General features: G+C 41.1%; 1 protein-coding gene across 1 annotated transcript in view; it reads right to left on the bottom strand.

Moving 5' to 3' along the window:
* The window catches only part of cacna2d2a (calcium channel, voltage-dependent, alpha 2/delta subunit 2a), a 134,553-nt gene that overhangs the window by 27,652 nt on the left and 85,920 nt on the right, over positions 1-20,981 (bottom strand). The window contains exons 5-7 of the mRNA XM_054616969.1: positions 20,313-20,451; positions 9,663-9,794; positions 9,377-9,434 (exon numbers count right to left, since the gene is read on the bottom strand). Coding sequence (XP_054472944.1) covers positions 9,377-9,434; positions 9,663-9,794; positions 20,313-20,451 — 329 coding nt within the window. The remainder of the gene's footprint in view (positions 1-9,376; positions 9,435-9,662; positions 9,795-20,312; positions 20,452-20,981) is intronic.

Raw genomic sequence — 20,981 nt, forward strand, 5'->3', positions numbered from 1 at the left:
TTAAACAGGCTTTTGAAATCCAAATATTACCATTTGTAAAAAAAAAAAAAAAGCATGCATTAATTAACTAGCTCATTTTTTAAAATGTGAAACTTATCAGTTACACAATGAACTGCGCTGGAGGCCTTGTTGGAATTTCTTCATTGCAGATGATGTTTAAATTAAGTTTTTGAGAACCCTTTAAATATTGAGTTTTCTTTAAAAACCTACCAAAAAGCTGACAGAATATTTTCAATAGCAATCTACATGGTCAACAAGGTCTTCCAAATCAAATTTCACTTTGTTTTAGTGAAGTTACCAACTTACACTGCCTTACCTGTTTAGCATACTGATTATAATTTCAAGATAAGGAACTTTTGTAATTATTTAAAGACAACAAAAACAAACATTTTAGAACTTAAAATGAACATTAATAACGTAAAAAAATATATTTTTTTACAGTCACGCTATGGTGACTCACACAGTCTAACATGCTTTATATTTAGTCCCTTGAAATGCATATGAACTTGTGAAGGAGCAGCCTGAGTGGTGTAGACCTGTGCTGTAGAGATCCTCTACTGTGCTAAGTGCAGTAAAATTAGATAGCGTGGATGTTCTGCTCCCGTTATGACTCATCAGTTGGGTGTTAACCACATTATTAACTCTTCTGGCCCCTTTGTTGGGGGGAGGCCCAAGTTGTGCAAAGCATCTCCTTAAATACGGCTGCTCTTCATGTGTGTCAACCTCAGCACAGCGTTGGTCCACAAGGCAGAGACGGCACTGAACTTGCAAGGCCAGACAACGTGTGTCCTGGAAGAGGCACACACATAACAGCTGTCGAAGGTTGATAGATGGTGACAAACAGTGGAAAATCAAAAATTCTCTCATTCTGTTCCAGTGGCAATTAAATTCACATTTACCCCTGATACAAAGAGAGCTGAGATTGATGGACATTGTAGGCGTTTCTATGGCATACTGAGAAGGGGGGTTCAAATGTGAGTATTCTGAGGAGTGAGCAGGCAAGCAGTTAGCAGCCTTCTTAGGCAGAGGCAGAGTAATCATCAGGGGTCTCTTTCTGCTGATTATCAGCCGTTCCACTGAGTGTGGAGAGAAGCCAGCTGCCTGTGGGCCAGAGAGGCTTTTTTTTATGCTCGGCCAAGCTGATATGGAGGTAGAGCAACAGAGCCCCGGTAGGCTTCACCACCGCTCCCACAAGTCTCACCGCTCCCACTCACTGGCAGGAGCCACTCCAACCTGCAGCATGACCTCTGACCCGTGTTGAAGTGACGTCCCTCAGCACGCCGCCTGGGCTGCTCAAATCTGTTTTTTTCAGACACAACTTGGGCCCCACTCTACTGAAAAGCTGCCTGAAACCCCCCGATGCAACAGAGAATCGGGCAACCAGCACGGCCTCGCAAGGGGTCGATTAACTGAGCATGCCCAGAGTGAACATGGGCAAAATGCATGTGTGTGTGTGTGTGTGTGTGTGTGTGTGAGAGGGAGATGGAGAGAGAGAGAGAGAGAGAGAGAGAGAGAGGGAGGGGAGGGAGAATCCAATTATTTTCAATAATAAAGAATGCCACATCAAAGGTAGAACTTCCGCAGCTCTCCAACTGTGTGGCGTATGAAATCAGGTCTGGAACCATGAGGCATATTGGCATGCATGACTTTTATCAATTTAATTACTGAAATCTTAATTTGAGGGAGTGAGAGGGAGAGCGGGAAAGAGCTAAGACTCCACATGGTGGCTGCTTCTTTCTTTTCAAGCGGATGGGGTTTGTGAAAGCGACCATCGATGCAGGACGGAAACTCGGTCAAAATGTGGCCCACGTCTCCAGTCCCCCAGGCTCACGGACGGAGACACCCCTTCTGGAGATTGAAGGAGGGTCATTTAGTGACGGCTGAGGCCTGCAGACCAACTGCAGGATTTCATTAACTTCTCTGGTCAGTCTAGTTCTTATGGAGATGAGAAAGTCCTTTAATGGGACTTCCAAGTTATTTTGAAGGGGCTAAATGTTAATTATAAGGCAATGCAGACTTCTAATACCAGTAGTCATTATAGGTCATCTTCCACAGCCCCAATGTAAAAATCTCACAATGAAGAATTGTACATGCTTTGGCCCTAAAATCTGCTGAGAAAATATCACTTTCAAGAAGATCATTTCTCTCCAACTGTGAAAGAGGCAGCATTGATCAGCAGTAATGGGGTTTAGGAGGAATGTGTGAGCAGTGATGGAGTAGACAGGAGTAACACATGAGCCATGATAGCGTCACTCAACACTGAAGCTATAGTGCTGCCATGGCTGATTTTCCCCACAGATTGTCTTGGTGTATCAGCACTCGCTCTCTTTCTCCCCTTTTCCATTGCCTAAAGCACAATTGAATTTTCTCGTTGCCTCCGAGCAGAGAACATCAGGATCAGAGGGAGCGGGATGGAGTCAAGGATTTTCGGTCTCCAGGCTGATATGTGGTTCTACGGTTCTGACAGATAAAATTCATGAATTGAGGCCGATATCGGTGTATAATTCTCCACATTTTGACTCTGGGATCCAGATGTGTTTTTTCTGCATGGATTCCAGTCAGTAATTACCTCTCAGCTTCTGCCCACTGATGCCATTCTTTCCCTGTCATTACCCAGTCGCCTGCGTGCCAAGGCCAGGTGACAAGCAGATGGGCCTGGCTGGTGCTGAACTGAGCCCTGTCGCCCGTTCTGTTCCACCATGACACAACCATCAGCCATCAGACACAACATGTCAGCCTATGGCCTCTCTGTCCGCTCACTCAGAGTTATCGGCACAAAACCACTGGTGCTGAATCATAACTAGTAAAAGCACTTTACTTCAGACAATGTGTCAATTCTCTTTTACTCTGTGGGCAGCTCAATACAAAAGATAAACTAATGTGAAAGCTTCTGAGTCAAACTGTATGTGATTTAATTCAACCTGTTCATACCTGTCCATCATGTACAGGTATATCTCAAAGTTGCTACTTTGTTGGCCATGCGAATACAACTGCCTAGTGGTTAACAAGCCAGTTTCAGACAAGGTACAGTTATAGGCAGAATAAAAATGAAACACACATACAAACAAAATTTGGTGACTTAGTTCATATAAGAACATAAACCACAATACATACAGTAAAACCTGAAAGCCTCTAAGAATACAAACAAAGTGACCATGCTTCTGAATATTAAAGATAATCTTATGTATCTTATATGACATGTTGCAATGTATAGTGCCAGTTACTGTTAACTGGCAATATACATTGAAATTAACCAATCACATAGTGACCTTATATCTTCTTCAGCTGATCAGGTCTTATATTTTTGTAAAAACCCTAAAAAGCACTGTGACCTTAATCACAAAAGTAAATTATCAAGCAAACAAATGACAAACATTTGCTTCTCAAATGTGAAGATTACATTTTTTTTCTTTTTGTATATAGTTGTCATTTAATCATTTGTTGGTTTTGGACTATCAGTCAGACAAAACAATCATGAGTAGAGCTGTGAGAGCTATGATGAAAAATGTTAACATCTTATAAACTGACTGATTTATCAAACAACACAATTCAAAAATATTTGAAAAGGGGAAATAATCGCTGAGTAAAGTGTAGAGGTTTGCAATATATCACACACTATCAGAAGGAATTTCAGATGATAGCAGTAAACATATAATTTCCTATGGTTAAGTGGCCAATGCTTTTTTTCTCCTTCATTTTTATATGTTATATAGCCAATAAATTGAAAAACAGCTTTGGCCACAGCAGCAGCAGCAACTTGTATGCCCATAAAGAAACCTTGAAAGCCATAATGTACATCACGGATGTCACGATACCAACATGTTCATACCATTACAATATATACAATCAAGATTACTTGTGCGCGCGAAAGACATGCTCTTTACACTGAGGTGGATGGAGGTCTCACTCTAAATATGTGGAGATTACAACAGCAACATTCACAGCCACCCCACCTTTACAACACGCCACCAACCGCCATCAATCCTAAAGAAATGCATTAGACAAGCAATGAACACAATGACATATTCTGCGTTGTGTTGATTGTATTTTTGCTCCTTTTGCAGCAGTCTGGTAAAGGAGTCTCATTGGAATTCATGAAATAGTTTTATCATGGCGAGGCGCTGTAAAATCAATACATTAACAGTGCCGGGGGCTAACTCTCTCAGGAGATTGTGTTTATGCACCCTGACCCATTCCACAAAGTGTTGGGCATTACATTTAAATTGGGGGAATTATCTACTACATACATTTCAGACACATGCAATAGATACATGGAGAATGATACATGGAGTGGCTTGGGCTCATATTCATGTGCGACAGTAAGTGTGCAGCTTACTTCGGAGTTGGGTGTGTGTGTCCATGTTTCATTATATATTTTTTTCATTGGGAACCATGCTCATTGTAGAGAGCATACAAAAATGAGTGGGATTTATATACAGTACCGTCTGTATTGTATCTGTTCTCCACAGTATGAGCTCTGATATGCCTCCATCATGTACAGTAGATATAAGCAGAGTAACCACAGAATAATGGGAGGACTGTATATAAGTGTGTGTATGTGTGCGTGTAGGTGTGTTTGTGTGCATGTTCCCATGTGTGCGTGGATTTGTATTGTGCTGATGGGCTTATTATTTTATGGACTGCTGCTCTCTTAGTGCTCCTGTGGTTGTGGCAGGCGAATAAAGATTGAATTAAGATTATAAAAAAAAATATATATATAGGAGGACAGCACCCAGAGAGCCCGCAGGAGAAAGAGATGTTGTCTGTCGTATATTTATTCCACTTTCAGTTGATTATTGGACATGTTGGTATAAAGATTCACATTTCCATATTTTCGGTTATGCCTAAAATGAACACACAAAATGTAAATGCTCAATTTTTCAACCACTTTCCCTTCTGGGAAAAAAAAGTACAGTATATTAAATTAGTCATGCATATTTGAATTCATCAGCATCAATTGTTAGTAGAGAAGTACTTGTCTGTTACTGTCCCCAGCTGTGTCTCTCACATTTTGGTTCAAACTGAAATGTCAAATATTTCATTGGGACAGCTAAAGCCTTGCGTCTCCCTTCAGCCTCACCCATAACACACTGGTCTTTCTTTTGACCCTGCTTCTCCCTGAAAGAGGGAGATACAGGGAATGGTATTTTCGGGATTCGAGGATTGAACAGCAGTCATAATATTTACAAAGAGGTTAGATTGACTTTTTGAAGAAATCAATATGTGATATAGCCTACATGCTGTTGTGAACCTGGGAGGTAATGGGATCTCTGCAACGCTTGGCTAACAGGACTCCACGCCTGTCTCTGGTTATTTCTCTCCTCCCCCCCTTTGCTTTTCCCTCTGCCTCTGCCTCACTTCACCCTCTGCTTCGCTTCCCTTGATAACATGAACAGACATTATAATGGACAAATGTTAATAATTAATGTCAAAGCAATTGGAGACAATTAAGTGTGTTGACTGGACCATTCATTTTCCTGAGGCTGTTGGTGGGGGAGCAGACGGGCAGAGAGTCCATCTGTGGAGGCAGGCGGCCCTCCGATCTCTTTCCTCAGAGGTGCACCTGGACAGCTTTGGCCTGGTCCGCCACGCCGCCATCCATTCTTCCCAGGAAAGCTACAGGTCTAATACGCTACAAACTGGCCGTGAATTCTGGCCCCTACTTTGACTTTCCATAGTAAATCACATCTTTGACAGGGGGACTCTTTCCGCAGATTGTGTTAACGTTACTGAAGCATATTCATGCGATTGCATCTGTGTATTCCAATTGCTTTTAATGGTATTTGTGAATTCCAGTATCAATCTGGCATATAAGCCCATATGATCAAATGCATTTGAGAGTTTGTGAGGGGGGTGCTATCAGGTATGTGGGGGGATGAGTGAGTCAGTGTGTTTTGTCTGTGCTTGTAGAATATGTATTGTACCGTTTTGCCTGTATGTTTTGAGATGTGTACTTATTTAGTCAAAATTGTAAGTACAATAAAATTACATTTCAAATTATACCTATTGTCCTGCAGTGACATGTAGCGCTCCCTACATTAGCGTTTTCAAGGAATGTTTGGTTAGCTTTAATATGGGTACTTGTAACTCAATTGGTATAATATCTGTGAGGGCGGAAACTCAAAGTGTTTGTAATATTACTTGATTCATTAATCAGTATAATACTTTGAATCACAGAGTAACATACAGAGTGCTGAGGCTACAAGAGTACCCGTTGTTGTGAGTTTTGACAGTATGGTCATTTGCCATCATCACAGCTGGTCCCATGAAAGAGAGACGGCTAACATTAGCAAAAAAATTAGACGGGCAAAACGCTGCATGTGTCAGAGCTCTTGATGACTAGGTGTTGAAATGACATAAACAAATAGTAACATTTAGTGGAAGTCAACGCTAGAGTTGGCAGGCCAGCTTTCCAACACAAGGCTAGTTAGCCTTGCTTGTTAGCTTCAACTTTACAAGTGGAGTACAAACTTAACAGCTCGATGGACGGCATCCGGACGAATTGTAGAAATGCTTGTGTTGTTGTTTGTGTTACTGTCCTCGTGACTGATGCGGCTATCTATTGCTGTCACAGAAGCACACATGACGGGCTTAACTAACCCCCATGGACTGTTTTGTGACGTGTGTGATTGGACGATCTCTCCACAGAGTGTCAGTCGGGGAGACAGCATGTTAGACTATAATAACACAAGTCTGACCTGACATATCATGACACTCCCTGCCAAGGCCCCGCCACTCAGCACGGCTGGGCACAAGTTGCTTAGCAACGGGCCACAGCAATGTCCAAGGCTCCGACATGAGGAAAAGCTCGACAGGAGTGACAAACATGGAAGACCAGTGGGGAGACAAGGTGTTCCTGCAGTAATACACCTCTTCCTGTGACTCTTCCTCTGCTGCCGCTCAGCTGTCTCCCTCATCGTTGTCTTTCCTTGTTTGTCCCCATCTCAGGGAGGAGTCCCCCAGTCAAAACATGTGTAAGAGAATTAAACCCGGGTGTACTTTGGTTGTAGCGCTGTCAGATCAGAGACAGGATCCTTGTTTAAACTTATCCTGCTACACAGTGCCTTGTGTTTTACCGTATTTTTAGTTTACACAAGCACTAGGGAGACTTGTGTAGCTGGTAATAGCTTAATTAAATTGTCAGCGATCCGATGAATGCAGAAACACTTTTCATAGTTTTGTTAAAAAAATAGGGTTTTCCCAATAATAACTTGCTATAACTTCAAAACGTGTTGAAGGATTAAATTCTTCAGTCTAAATATGTCTGCAATTTACAGTAAATGGTTCAAAAATAATTGACTCTACTGATGCTTATTATCTCTTTTATCCAACAGGGGATACAACTCACTCACAAATGTGTACAGTAAGGATGTTCTAAATTGTGAAACACATTTTTTTGAATCCTTGTTCATTGTTCTTTGTCTCTACACGGAGGATCATGTGATTGGTCACGTGTGTATGTGTGCGTGCATACACCTCTGTGTCCGTCCAAGGCTTATCTCGCATCCAGCTGCAGTAAATTGTCATTGACTGCCTGCTGCCTCAGCACTCTTTAATGGCCCCCAGCCGGTAGGGGACGCTAGTGATAACACAGCTGATTGCATCGCCCACCTCCCATCTACTACCCCTGCACCCAGAGACACCATGAAGGGAAAACAGTTTGCACATTTTCATTGTTTTAGATGGTGTGTTTGGCTAACCGCTAACGGAGCTACCAGTACAAACACTGCTGAGTAACATTATATACCACTCAGCCACTATTACGCGGGCAGACAGCTTGGTGAATTGAGTTTTGTTTTGGAAAGATTGTATGAATTGTCTTATACAAGACTTTGAAGCGACTTATTGACCCGTTGATTAGGGTTGGAGCACTGTAATATCCTTGTTTTTATGGATGAATAAACTGAGCCTTGACTGAGCCTTTAAACCCCACATAAAATGAGCAACTGAAGTTACATTCTATTTACTCCTAAAGATGAACAGATTAATTCTCTTTCAGACGTGGCTACATTTTGGATCCTGAGTTTCATACAAACTTCATAAGAATTAAAAAATGTCTTCTGCTTCTCTTTTGTTTGTTTAGTCGAGCTAGCTGACTTCATCTGACAGCCTGGGCTGACCTCAAACAGCCACTCAGGTTGAGCTGGATCCAGACAGAGATTGAAAACGGGGTCAGGTCTAATCAACATTGCTGTCATGATTATGTCCAGTTCACTCCAACCTGTAACCAGGCAACAGGCAGGACTGCCACAAAGTCAATGTGACAGTGGCAGGTAGATTGAAAGTTGAAGGGTGGACAGGAAGCTCGGGTTGGTGGGTGAGGGGGCTATTTGGCCAAACGCAGCCTAGTTCTGTCCAGACCGTCACACACACCCGCCGCGGCTCTCTGTACAGGGATCAGTTGTTACACAGAGAACCACAGGCAAAGGGCATTCAAAACAAAAAAAAACATTAGCCTCTATCTTGCTCTGTCCTTGTAGCAAAAGACAATGGAACAACATTATCACTTACTGAGATAAATACGGGTCAGTAAAACGTTTTGATCTCATTCCACTAAACAATATCCATTATTTAGCTCCGGGCTAGAAGGAGCACAGGAGGTCTACAAGAGCCAGAGATAAAGGACTGTACAGGAATCCTATTAAAGGGCTGCATTTAAGATTAAAAGCCTTTTTTGTGCATGTGATTATATTAAGTACAAAGCCATCTAGTGCAAATATGCCTTAGGCAGTCTGTTTAGTAAATATATTACAAAATATTAAAAAACTGTTTTTCTAGAAAGGCATCATCAAAAGCAATTGCTTCATTGATGCTTACATGTTGTTACTGTTGTAGAGAGTATTTCAGTTCAGTGCAGAGAAGTAATTACATGGAAAAATCTAAAATAGTTGTATGCCAGTAGGTTACTATTTTTCATTCCAGCACTGAGCAAAGAATTAAAATGATTATGAAGAAAAAATCAAATTATCTTAAATATAACAAAAAGCACATGCAGTGGCAAAGTGTGGGGACACCTCAATTATAACTCATACATTTAAAACGCGTGGGTTCTCACATCAGATCAAATCAGTGTGTCAGAATTTTAAGACAGCATGACAGCGCTGCTGCTGACAGCACAGACGTTGCAATGACATTTTTTTGTTGATTAAGTACAGGACCCATGTACCAGTGTCATTCTTTCAATAAGAAATAATGCCCCAGTCCAAATGTGCCCATTTTGGACATAAAATACCTCTGAAACCTTCAATGTTCGAAATGAAGAGGATAATGGATTTTTTGGCGTTCTTCCTTAAAATTTCAACAGACATCAATCGTGGAAGAAAATAAATAAAACCACACTGATCGTGATCCTCTTACTGATAAAGATGGCACTTACCAAGGTCTTCTGCGGACGTCGTACAGGTCAATCTTGTTGGGAGCCCTCCATGGAGTGGCTGGAGAGGGTAAAAAAATAAGTTATAAGCCATACAAGGCACTGTAGGATATTTCACATCAGATTATATCAGAGTAATCATAATTTCATTCTGTCTATCGAGTTACCAGTATAGCCATCTGATAAGAGATTGCCAATGTTCTGCAGCCGTGGAGCCCTAGGGTCAATTTAGATCTTATCTTGGTGTGAGCTATAAGGCAGACAGTTGACTCCGTACCCTGTGGCCTACCTGGGTAATATCGTGTCACTCCTGTGGCGCTGCCAAACACCTGCCAGCGCAGAGAGCTGTCCTCCTTACGGTTCTCAATGAAGACCCTCTCCAGCGCCTGGGTCCAGTTTAACTCGTTTAGTATGACGGGGGCTGTAGCAATACACAAGGATAAACACACACAATCAAAATTACTCACTCAAGAGTGAATTGGAAAATAATACGACCCATTGTTTTCTGGTTGATTAGTATGCACAGAAAAAAAGGTCAGTTTTTCAAAATGAGACGATAAAGTTTAAACATTCTTTCACTCAGATATTAATGTCCCCCTGCATCCAGAAGCTTCTTTTGTGACTCCTGCTACACTATAAACCCCAGTTTTCAGAAAAAAAAATCAAGGTCTTCTTGCAATGAGCACAACTCAGAATATGAGTTGTGCTCATTGTAAGAGGACCGAGAAAGAGAAAAATGAGAGAAAATGTAAATTAGGTGCTGATTATCTGCCATAGTCCCTCAAAGAAAGCATTAAAAAATCAAAGAGTGTCTAAAGTGGTCTAAAAATTGTTTTCAGAATCGTATTGAAACACAGTTTTGCATTATTTCTTTCTTTTTGCACCTGTTTTTTAATACTCATAATAAACACAGATACATTCTCAGATTTTTAAATAAAAAAACTCCAACAATGAGCTCTAAATAAAGTGCAAAAACACCAGGTTCTCTCTGTTAGTAACCCAAAGGTCAACTCTCCTTGCTGAACAACCTTGTCCGTGCCAGCAGCAGTAAGCTGAGTACATACGAATGGATGTATGCAGGCAGCTCGGCCAGCGGTGGCCTGGCATCAGTCTAATCTGGGTGATCTCTGAGGACTGCAGGAGGAGGAATCTCAGATGACCTTGGAGGAGGTCATATGTCACTAGCAGCATGTGGAGACGGAGGCCGCTTCAGAATTCTTGATAGCAAAGAAATACAAACTATTTCTGCAAATGTCCATGAATGTGTGTTTAAGTTAAGAGGATTTGAGGGTTACGTGGTGATAAAAGAGAGAGAGAGAAAAAAACCTTGTGTATACGCGCTTCAATGCATCAACATGTGTGTTTTGAGTTAAAGCGTGAGGTCACAGATATATCTCACAGGTCAGTGGTACTCTGTGAAATTGATTTATGGTTGTGGAGAGAAGTATTAATCATCTAGTCAACAAGAAGTGGAATAACACGCTGCAGGTTGTGGTGTGTCTTGTTTCCTCTCTACCTCAGACTCTTATTTCTTATATTGTAATTGCACAGTCCTTTTTTTTCTTCTCACACACCCACACACAGTCACACCCACAAACCATACATGCTTTCAGTCTGTGTTTAATAGCTAAGCTGAAGTCAGAAAATTGGAAGTGCAATCAGAGGTTTAATAGCCACCTGATTAAAGAGGAAACAACACGAGGCACTGAGCTGAGGAGAACTAGCTGCTCTCATTTAATTACTCAGCCAACCAAAACTAGACAAGCCTCTGAACCGGCAAGTCCAGCTTTCCTCAACCCCTGGATTGAATTTTACACAAATAAACGATCATTATCCACTTTTCACATGCTTTTCAATTACTGCTCACTGTTTGACGAGCTGTCAGTTTAGAGGTATGAAATACGCCAGGACCTTCCCCCATTCACTGATTACCTCCTTTACTGTAAGCTGAAAAAGCCCTTGAATAATCACAATCACATGACAACATATTTTTTTAAATATTTTCAGCTGAATGTTCACCTTCGTTTTGTCAAACTCTCCCCTAAAAATGCAGGTAAAATAAAGCAGAGTTTCATTACTCTTCTGTAAAACAAATGCACACAAAAAATTACAATCACACACACACACACACACACACACACACACACACACACACACACACACACACACACACACACACACACACACAGCACACTACAGCAGTATCTGGAGGATATCTGGAGGATAGGAATATATGAAAGCAAAATTGCTGCCATCACCAAGGGGAGCTCCTCAACATGTTTTTCTCAAAATTCATAGACATATACACAAAGGAAGAATGGAGGAGGATAGAGGCAGCCCTACAGATGGGGATAAACATAAAATCCCAGGGAGAGGGGGAGGACGATTGATGGAAAGCAACACAGAAATTAACACGAATGAGTGGCTGCTTTCACAGCCCGAAAAGGCAATTTCTCGCTCATGAGGGAAAGAGAGAGAGAGAAAAACCACTAAATTGAAAATGGCAGAATCAAAGACTTAAGAGGTCAAATAATTGATTTTTTTTAAGTGTTTTCATATTATGTTTCAAATGACAAAACACATTTGTCCTTGGCTTTGTAGGTGAACAACTAGCAGGTGAAGAGTTGTTAATCACTGCTGTTGGAGTTGGGACAACTGAAGCTTCACCATCATTGAAAAATATTACTTTAATTGATTTTTTGGATTTTTGTCATGTGGTTATTTGAGGACGATTTCCTGAAGAATGTGTACCGGTGACATTTCGAGCTTTATTTCCTGCTTCCAGAATTAGAAAGTGATTAGCTGTCTGTTCTATCTGTCAAAACACAGAGTTTACAACTGCCAACCGTCCAGATGGTCTGAAGAACTAAAAGAGTGAACTAGAGGGAGAAAGTATTGAGACTGTCAGTATCTCTGCTATCTGACTATGAATTTTCAAACTTGCCGCAGTCGCTCCCAAGACCAGTGGCAATATTTTACTGATGTTTTCTGTGGAGATAATCAGGGAACCACACCATGCATTTCAATTTCATCTGACCGATACTCTGTGGTCAAAGCGCCATCTGATTAATGTGTAAAAAGTTTCTTTAGGCATGAGCTATCACAGCAGGTTGCTGCGGCGGCAATCGGTGTGCTGTGAAGTCCTGGGAGCTCTTATCTGGAGAGGCACTGGGTCTGTAATGATAGCTGTCCCAGACAGGCCAAGGGCAAACAGACACCCTGCGACCTCTGTTTCAAACTAGCACCACCTCAGCTACCTTGACTAACATCAAGGCATCAACTGAACTGTGGCTATGCAAGGATTATCAGCTGCATTGCTGCCCAGGGCTGTGCATGCATGCATGCACGTAGCACGCACGTAGCACGCACGCACACAAGCTGCAGTGCGTTTTCAGACTATAAGTGTGTTCATGATATATATCCACTTTCAAGCAAGGGTTAATAAGACAGACCAACGTGTATGTGTGCTTATGTTGCCATATGAAAATAAACAAGGCACATGTAGATGTGGGCCGCCTCTACTGTTAGGCCAGTCCTGCAAATACACACACACACACACACACATACACAAACGTCTGCAGGTGATCTCCACAGAAAAAACGGGCACATCAGAGATAAGAGAAGAGAGCAAACTAATTCTCTTTGATTTATTCATTTAGAATATTCTGTGACTTCTCTGGACAGTTGATAAAAAGACAAATTTCCCCTGGGAGGAAATGTGCTCACACTGGTGGACAGGGCCTCCGAGCGCTGTGTTGGGCTCATCTTTCACGTGAAACGCGCCCTTCTCTCTCTGATATCTTTAAAAGGTAATTCATCAGCGCGCCGCTCCCCTGACATTTAGAGCACCCTTGGCTTTGCCCCTTTATGGAGCAAGACTGCACACCAAGTAGGGAAACAATTATGAGAGGGATTTATGGAGCATCTCTGCGTGAGATCATTTCTCAACCACCCCCAAACACCACCCCTATCCTATGACCCCCCCCCCAACTCCTCACATACACATTATTCACACTGATATACCCGAGATAAAGAGCTATCCAACATCCAAACCGATCTGTGCCTTATGCCCTGTATTAATCCAACATCATAGAAATAGGTGCATGCATTTAGTTTACACAAAGCAAAAAAAAAGCCACAGCGGCCTGTAATATATCAGAGCGGTACACAAGTGGTCTGACATCCATAATGGTAATGGAGCAGAGGCTATTAGCTAAGTCTGTGGAAGAGTCATAACCATTATCCCTGTCATCGCCATGAAGCGTTTACATATTCCACCTTTAAACAGAGTGATAGTCCAGTACAGATAGAACAGTTTAATTCTACTTATTTTAACATATAGGTGACATTATTCAAACAGACAGGTAGCGCAACACCGAGACGAACACAGCTTGTTTGGAATGTGAGTGAGTTAACACCCAGGCAGTATGTTTTCCCGAAGTCATTTCTTAAAGAAAAGGTTATTTTTCATACACAGTATGTTCAGGTAATGCATAAAAATAAGAGAAGCACAGCTTATAAATCACTGACAATTGACAGCATCCCATAAGATTTTTGGCAGTAAAGAGGTTCGGATTATATCAGGAAATCATTGGTCATTACTCTAACTACAAATGCTACATGCAGATTGTTGCACGGTTTTGTTTAAACTTTTCCATATTTTGAGACAACAATGATAATGAATAGAATTGTGTTGGTGCTCGCAGCACTGAAAAGTGACATTTCCAAATTCAACAGTAAGAGGTACTGTATTTTCAGCAATGTGGTCCCAATGGATAACTTAAATAACTCCCTGTGATCTGTTTTTTAAATAACACTAAAAGAAAATTAGGAAAATTAGGAAAATGTTTGGTTGTGATTTGGGTGATAAACCCACATCTTTCTGCACAATTTCAAGTCTTTACAGACCAGCATCTATGAATCCGCAACTCCTTCTGTGTCTCTCTGTAATTCTTTCTCCATCTCCCCTCTCTCTTGTTTCCTCCCTGTGTCTCCTTCTTTTCTCTTCTTTCAGGGCTCCTTTGTGGCCTGGCTGAGTGTTAAAGAGCCTGAACATTAAACCTTTCATCCTGCAGAGGAAACGGGAGCAACAGGAACTGGCAGCAGCTCACACATCCACAAAGACAAGCTAAAACAAAGTCTAAGCCTTCCCAAAGAAAAATGTGTCTTTTTGCAGCCTTAGATGAAAAAAATAACGTCCAAAAGATAACTGTATAACCTAATTTGTATTCTCTGCAGTGTGCTTTACAAAATGGTTCTTTAAGAATTTCTTTGCAACTGCATCAGCAGCACTAACTAATTATAATTAAAATTCATGTGAAGGATTGAAGCAGTTTCACTCAGAAATATAGCATTTAGTACGAGTGTATTTGTCAGAGGAGCTCCCTTTTGCTAAATGGTAATCCAAATATTCTTTCTAATTAAAGAAGAGCAGTAAATAACAAACACATGAAATGTAATTTGTGAGCCTGGTGGTGAGTGAAGTGGAGTTGTGCTGTGCTGACTGTTCTAATTAGTGTGCTGGTAAATGATAGTGCCTCTTCACTGGGCACACACTATAGGGGTGGATGGAGAGGGGCAGAGAGAGAGATGCAGTCGGTAAAGTCAAGAATGACAGAAATACAGCCCACAGTGTTTAGACTCTCTTTCTTCTCTTTTAGTTTAACTTTAAATCCTATTTCCCTTATCCCCCTTTCTCTCTAGCGCTTTCTTTTCCCTTTTACACTTTTACTCTTTTTCTTTTTTTCTTCTTTCACAAATCACTTTTGCTTTTTTTCCACACATTTAAATCTAGTTTGATGTTGAGACGGGCTGAGTTGATCAGCATGGCGTGAGTCGGTTGACAGGGAAGCTTCCTCCACTGGAAGGAACCTGGGGCGTGTGAAACCAATACCGGCTGCATGCACACACACACACGCTCACACAAAGATGACATTTTACATTCAGCTGAAACAAATCTCAAGACTCACAGCTTATGCCTTTAAGATGACAAATGTAGCGTGATATTACAGAAATCTATGGCAATAGCACAAAGTAAAGTGGGAACATTCATTAATTGGAGCCACCGCTTATAATTCTGTTCTGAGTTACAAAGAATAACTCTCATTCTCACTTCCCCTTCCTTTTGTGAACAGCCCTGAGTCTTTCTTTCCAAAGTCACCTTTGTTCCCTCAGTAGCAGGTGAGCTGACTTCTCTTCAGATTCATTTTATACAAAATGAGAAACATCAGAGGGAGTTTCTCTCGCATGAATCCCTGCAGATGCAAATCTTTCTCTTCTTTTCAAATTGTACACGAGATTGCGTTGACTCTCTATCTGTTGCACTCAATTTTCCACTGCACATTACATATACCCCATGCAATTTGCTCTTTACAAGGGTGAATTGGATGATTTTCTGCTATGAGTTTCCCAGAGGGGATCCAACCACAGACCAGAGAGTGCAGTAGCAAAATGGAGGCTAACATTCAAAGGGCATGGAGTACGAGCTTTCTGTTGGTTAAGGTTCTGATTCTGGATTTTTCTTCTTAATCAAAATCTCATAAATAGTTGAATGTTTTGGCCTATTGCCGAGATTACATATTACTGCTGACCACTCTCCAAAGCACAGCATTTTAGTCTGCAAATGGCAGACAGATTAAGTTAGCAACTACCCGGAGAACATAGTGCAGCATTTAGCAGGTAAAGAGACATAAATCTCCCTCAGGAGTTTGTGGAAAGCAAAAACTACAAGGAGACTTAAAAGTGGACTTAAATCTATTAGAACATCAAAAACACAACTCCAAAAGGAATGCTAATATTTAGTGTATATCCTGGATGTGTAGATTAGCAACTGTTTGCTAACCATTTCGCCATACGAGCTGAAAAGGTGATCATATGTGAGTGTTGTGCTAACAAATCTTTTCTGCCGCTCCAAATGGCAAAATAATTTGTTATAAGTTTTTGTTATTGCAGGTTAAATGTCTTGGAAGTCGTGTAGCATCCATGAATTCTCCAACAAGACAGAGTAATGGAAAACAAAAGCTGCATAAATGATAGAAAATCATAAGCTAAAGAAATGATGGTATATTTTAGAAATATAGACATGGTTTTGTCATCAGTAACCTTAACATGTGAACCCACCAGTATGGACCTAAAACTAAGAAAGGAGCAATGGGACAGTTAAGTACAAGGAAAGGATGGTAATCATGGCTGTCCTGTGTCTGTGTGTGTGTGTGTGTGTGTGTGTGTGTGTGTGTGTGTGTGTGTGTGTGTGTGTGTGTGTGTGTGTGTGTGTGTGGAGGCTGGGTGGGTTTGGGTTGGGTTAATCACTCCATGCAAAACATTTAAGCTCTGCTCTTTCATCTGCACACAGTTGGCCAGTCCTCGCCATTCACTTCTGATAACCAAGTTTCTCACTGTGCCTGACAACAATAGCAAACTGACAACATGACGTTAGGCCGCCAGAAAAGGCGCCGCATGCAGCGGATTTAAACTTCAAATTCAATGAAAGGGCTTCCCACATTCACTGGTGGTTTTCTTTATTCCCTGCTGGGTACAGTGGCTTGTTATTCTCACACAAACACTAATGTAGCCACACACCATGTGAACACTATACACACAAAATTGCTCCTTTAAAAATAAAAAACTGATATACAACCTTCCATCTTTTCAACATGTTATAATGGATATGCGACTGTGGGATGACCCAATCTGGATTAGTATCCTCTACTGTATGAACTGGGTCCAATTACCAGGGAGAATCCACTGAATCTACAAAATGGTTGCTAAAGAATAATTTGGTATATTCCCTCACTGTTTTCATCTTTATTTTTCAGTGATTATTTTACAGATTGTATTTTCTCGGAGCCCTTCCTCTGCAATTATTCAGCAAATCCCTGCCTCTTCCTCACCATTTCTGTAACATTCCCCGATAGAATATTTCTATTTCTCCATAGACGACACCACCCACATCAATTTATTCCTCTGTGGCTGTGTTGCGACGGCCATTCTGTAATAAGCAATGATAATTAGAGGAAAACTGTATGAATGTTTGACCTAAGCTAATTAGAAAGTTTGCAGGCTTGGCAGCAGGAATCAGCAGAGGGATAATGAATCATAAAATGGTTCATTACTGCGCTCAGGGAACACTCTCAATCTCAATAAACGGACATGGGGCCTAGCAGACAAATCAAACCAGGACGCATGCACCGCCTCATTTAGCTGCTGAAAGGATCACAATAAAAAAAAATGAAAAAATATATATATTTTTTTCTTTAAATGGTTTCTATTATTAAAGTGTCTCTCCTCTTGCCCCTGTTCTTTCTATCTTTCCGTCTATCTGTGCCGTTCTCTCAGTCCATCCCCAAGGACACCCATTTCTCTGTGACTGTCAATTTGTGCTGCCATTTTCTGGAAAAACAGTCAATTTATTCAGTGCATTAACAATGACTACAAATCAAAACAAGCAAGCAAGTGCTAATAAACAACTCTTGAGAATATAACAACAACTGTTGAACATTATGCAGTACTTTGGGCCGTGCTCCATTCTTCCTACACTTTTATTTTCCCTGCCTTTCCTCTGGCCTCCCCCTGGGCACTGAGCACTGAATCTACCCACTCACACTGCTTTTCTTCTGCTAATCCTAAACCCACAGATATACTGTAGATCCAGATCTCTCCGGACCCAGAGGACAACAATCCGCACACATTGGTTTCCTCAGACATCCTCTCAGAGGCACCCTGCCGGCTCCCACTGGTCGGACCAGAGCAGAACATGACATCATATAATAATCCACATTTACCATCTCGCTAAAGCAAACGCAGCTCACATAAAAATTAACTTCATGTAAATTCCTGTAAACTAAGTTAGATAAAAGAGTACTCTACCGATTTAGCCAAAGTCAAACTCAAATGATGAAAAGGTTAAAAAAAGATCAAATAGATGCAGAAGAACCTTTTTTATTTTATACACACATTCTTCTTCCTTGTCAAAACTTAAAGTCCACATTACCCATAATGCAACCTGATAATTAGGTCAGAGATTCATGTGTGCTACGTTAGTAGCCCTTAGGTTTAGGAGCAGTACAGAGGTCTGGTCAGCTCACTTCTTTCTAACTCTGCACCTCCAGATTTTTTAAATATCAAACTTAAAGCCCTCAGTGCCTAATGATGCATTTACCAGACTTCCTGCAGTTCCCTCTGGAACAACAAAAAGCAGTATATGCAGTAGTTCCCCTCAAGACCTATAAACAGACTTTGATGTGTAAAATCAGCCCCCCTTTAACTTTGTCTGCCCTGAATTAAACATTAAAGTCTCTACATGTTTGTTTCTAATATCTGCATTTGTGCCTAGGACATTTGGTCTTTAAAAATGACTGTACACTTAGGCAGCAACATGTTTCTAAAAGCACTTTATCGACAACGACTAAAACACGTGCACAATGGAGTTGGCACAAAATCTGCAGTTGGCAATCTCAGCACACCAGACCACACAATGGGAGGTAACTGAACAACATCAATAGTAAACATTTTCCACAGAAGAGAAGTGAAAAAGCTAATTTCATGCACTGTACCACTCTTCTCTTCTAGTCTCCACCCGGCTCAATCAAGAGGCCTTTATTCTCTGACTCATAGCTTCAGACAGGGGAACCAGAGCTGGCACAAAATGGCATGGGGAACAATATGCAGGCCTGATTGCTCTATTGTGAGTTAGCTGCAGCCTTTGACATCTCCTCCTGAACTGCGAGTGTCTAATTCTGACAAGATTTGTCTGGAGACCCAGCTGGAGGGAATTGTCACAGACAGGTGCCATACAGTGCCTGTTGAACAAAGAGGGCGAAGAGCTAGATAATAACAGAAAGAAAAAAATTGCCACTGTGAAAATGTGTCAGCACATGCTCTGGTTTTTTGAGTCTTTGAAGAGGCAGTCAGACGGTGTCCAAAAGGTTAGAGGTAGATAACAGAGGGAACATGCCAAGCGAAATCAGAGTCCCAGAAGGTACATGTGTTCCCCTTTGTCCATTTGGCAGCTACAGACTAAGGAGGGTGTTATGTCCGCAGGGAAGCACGGTGCCAAGCAGGAAGGGCAGGGTCCACGAGGGGGGGGAAACCATGCCCACGCAGAAAAAGAAAGACAGTGCAGATCTGGTGTGAGAGATTGTCTGTCATCTAAAATCATGTTGGTGTGTTAAAGTGATGACTGATGTAAAAGGATGGAGAGATCCAGCTAACATACTGAGAGAAAGGTGAAAGGTCAAGTCAAGACTGTCATCTATCCACAGCCCAGCGGTAAGTATTAAAAACCAGGAGGAGACATCTTGGTACATTTATTATATAGGTAAACCTCCATATATGATATTTATTATTTTATAACCATTTTCTCACAGGGCACATTTTTGTTTTAGTACACATGAGATTATTCAGCACACAAAACATGCCTACACGAAACAAAAAATACTTGAAGTAAAAAATAATATTTCCCGAGAAATCATCTTGTGTCATCTCTTGGTATATATATATATATATATACATATATATATCAAATAAAAAATTTTGTATTTTTATTTAAAAATCCCTCAATTTTATCTTCTTGTAAAACATGTCACGACTCACCTGGACTTGGAGTGTACAGAAACATTTATTCAATCAATTGTACTAGTACTGCTACTTCCACCTTACCATCAGATAAAACCAGTTTGCCTGTGGTTTATACTAACCAGTGGAGTTCATGGGTTTTTCTCCGGTGTGTTTTAAAATATAAGTTGGCAAAAACACTTGCAAAAGATTGTGGTTGAGTCCTCTTTATATTCTCCAGAAACGTGGGCTTGTTATGTGGTTATTGTTTTTTGTGTAATACTTATGAAAATAAGCTAAATAAGTACATATGTTAACATATAAAGCGTATAAATTGCCACTCTTCTATCAGATCAATAATAAAGACAAAGTATTCTTGTGTACTTACAGCCTTTGTATATGTCGGTAGGAATCTGGACCGCACTGGAGGAGTAGTTGACCTTGTTTTTAAAATTGGGATCGTCGACAAACTCCAGCTCCAAAGACGTTGCGCTCTCCAGCGGGTTCTCCTCTTCTCCATCCTCCGTCTGCAGACACACACATGCGCGCATGCACACACACACACACACACACACACAAACATGAGTGAGCAAACAATTAAAAGCGTGTGGATGCAAGCAAATATAGTACGGCATTCTGTCACTTCCCATCTTGTGGCTTTACAGTGCCCATCTGTGGCTCTGGTTCAGACAGTACAGCATTGTCTCTCGTTCTGACTCACTCATAGAGTCACATAGCATTTGAATAATGCTAAGCACAAAAATAGCAATTATTCCGCCTTCAGATTAAGGTGGTTCTACAGTTTGCCTCTCATCAGAGAACAACAGCAGGTATCAGAGCAGACACCTAACAGAGAGACTCATTAGTAACCGAGATGACTATCACAGACACATGAGGTGCCATACAAATTAACCCCGACAATAACTTGCAACAAACACCACTTAATCACCGTTTAGTCTCCCACCCATTCACATGATAGCATATTTCAAAACAGACCATCTCCTCTCTCTTGCCTGTGATTGTTAAAAAGAAAAGCGGTACTAATGCTGCATATTTC

Source organism: Anoplopoma fimbria, chromosome 17 (assembly GCF_027596085.1).
Source record: "Anoplopoma fimbria isolate UVic2021 breed Golden Eagle Sablefish chromosome 17, Afim_UVic_2022, whole genome shotgun sequence".
Lineage (NCBI taxonomy): Eukaryota > Metazoa > Chordata > Actinopteri > Perciformes > Anoplopomatidae > Anoplopoma > Anoplopoma fimbria.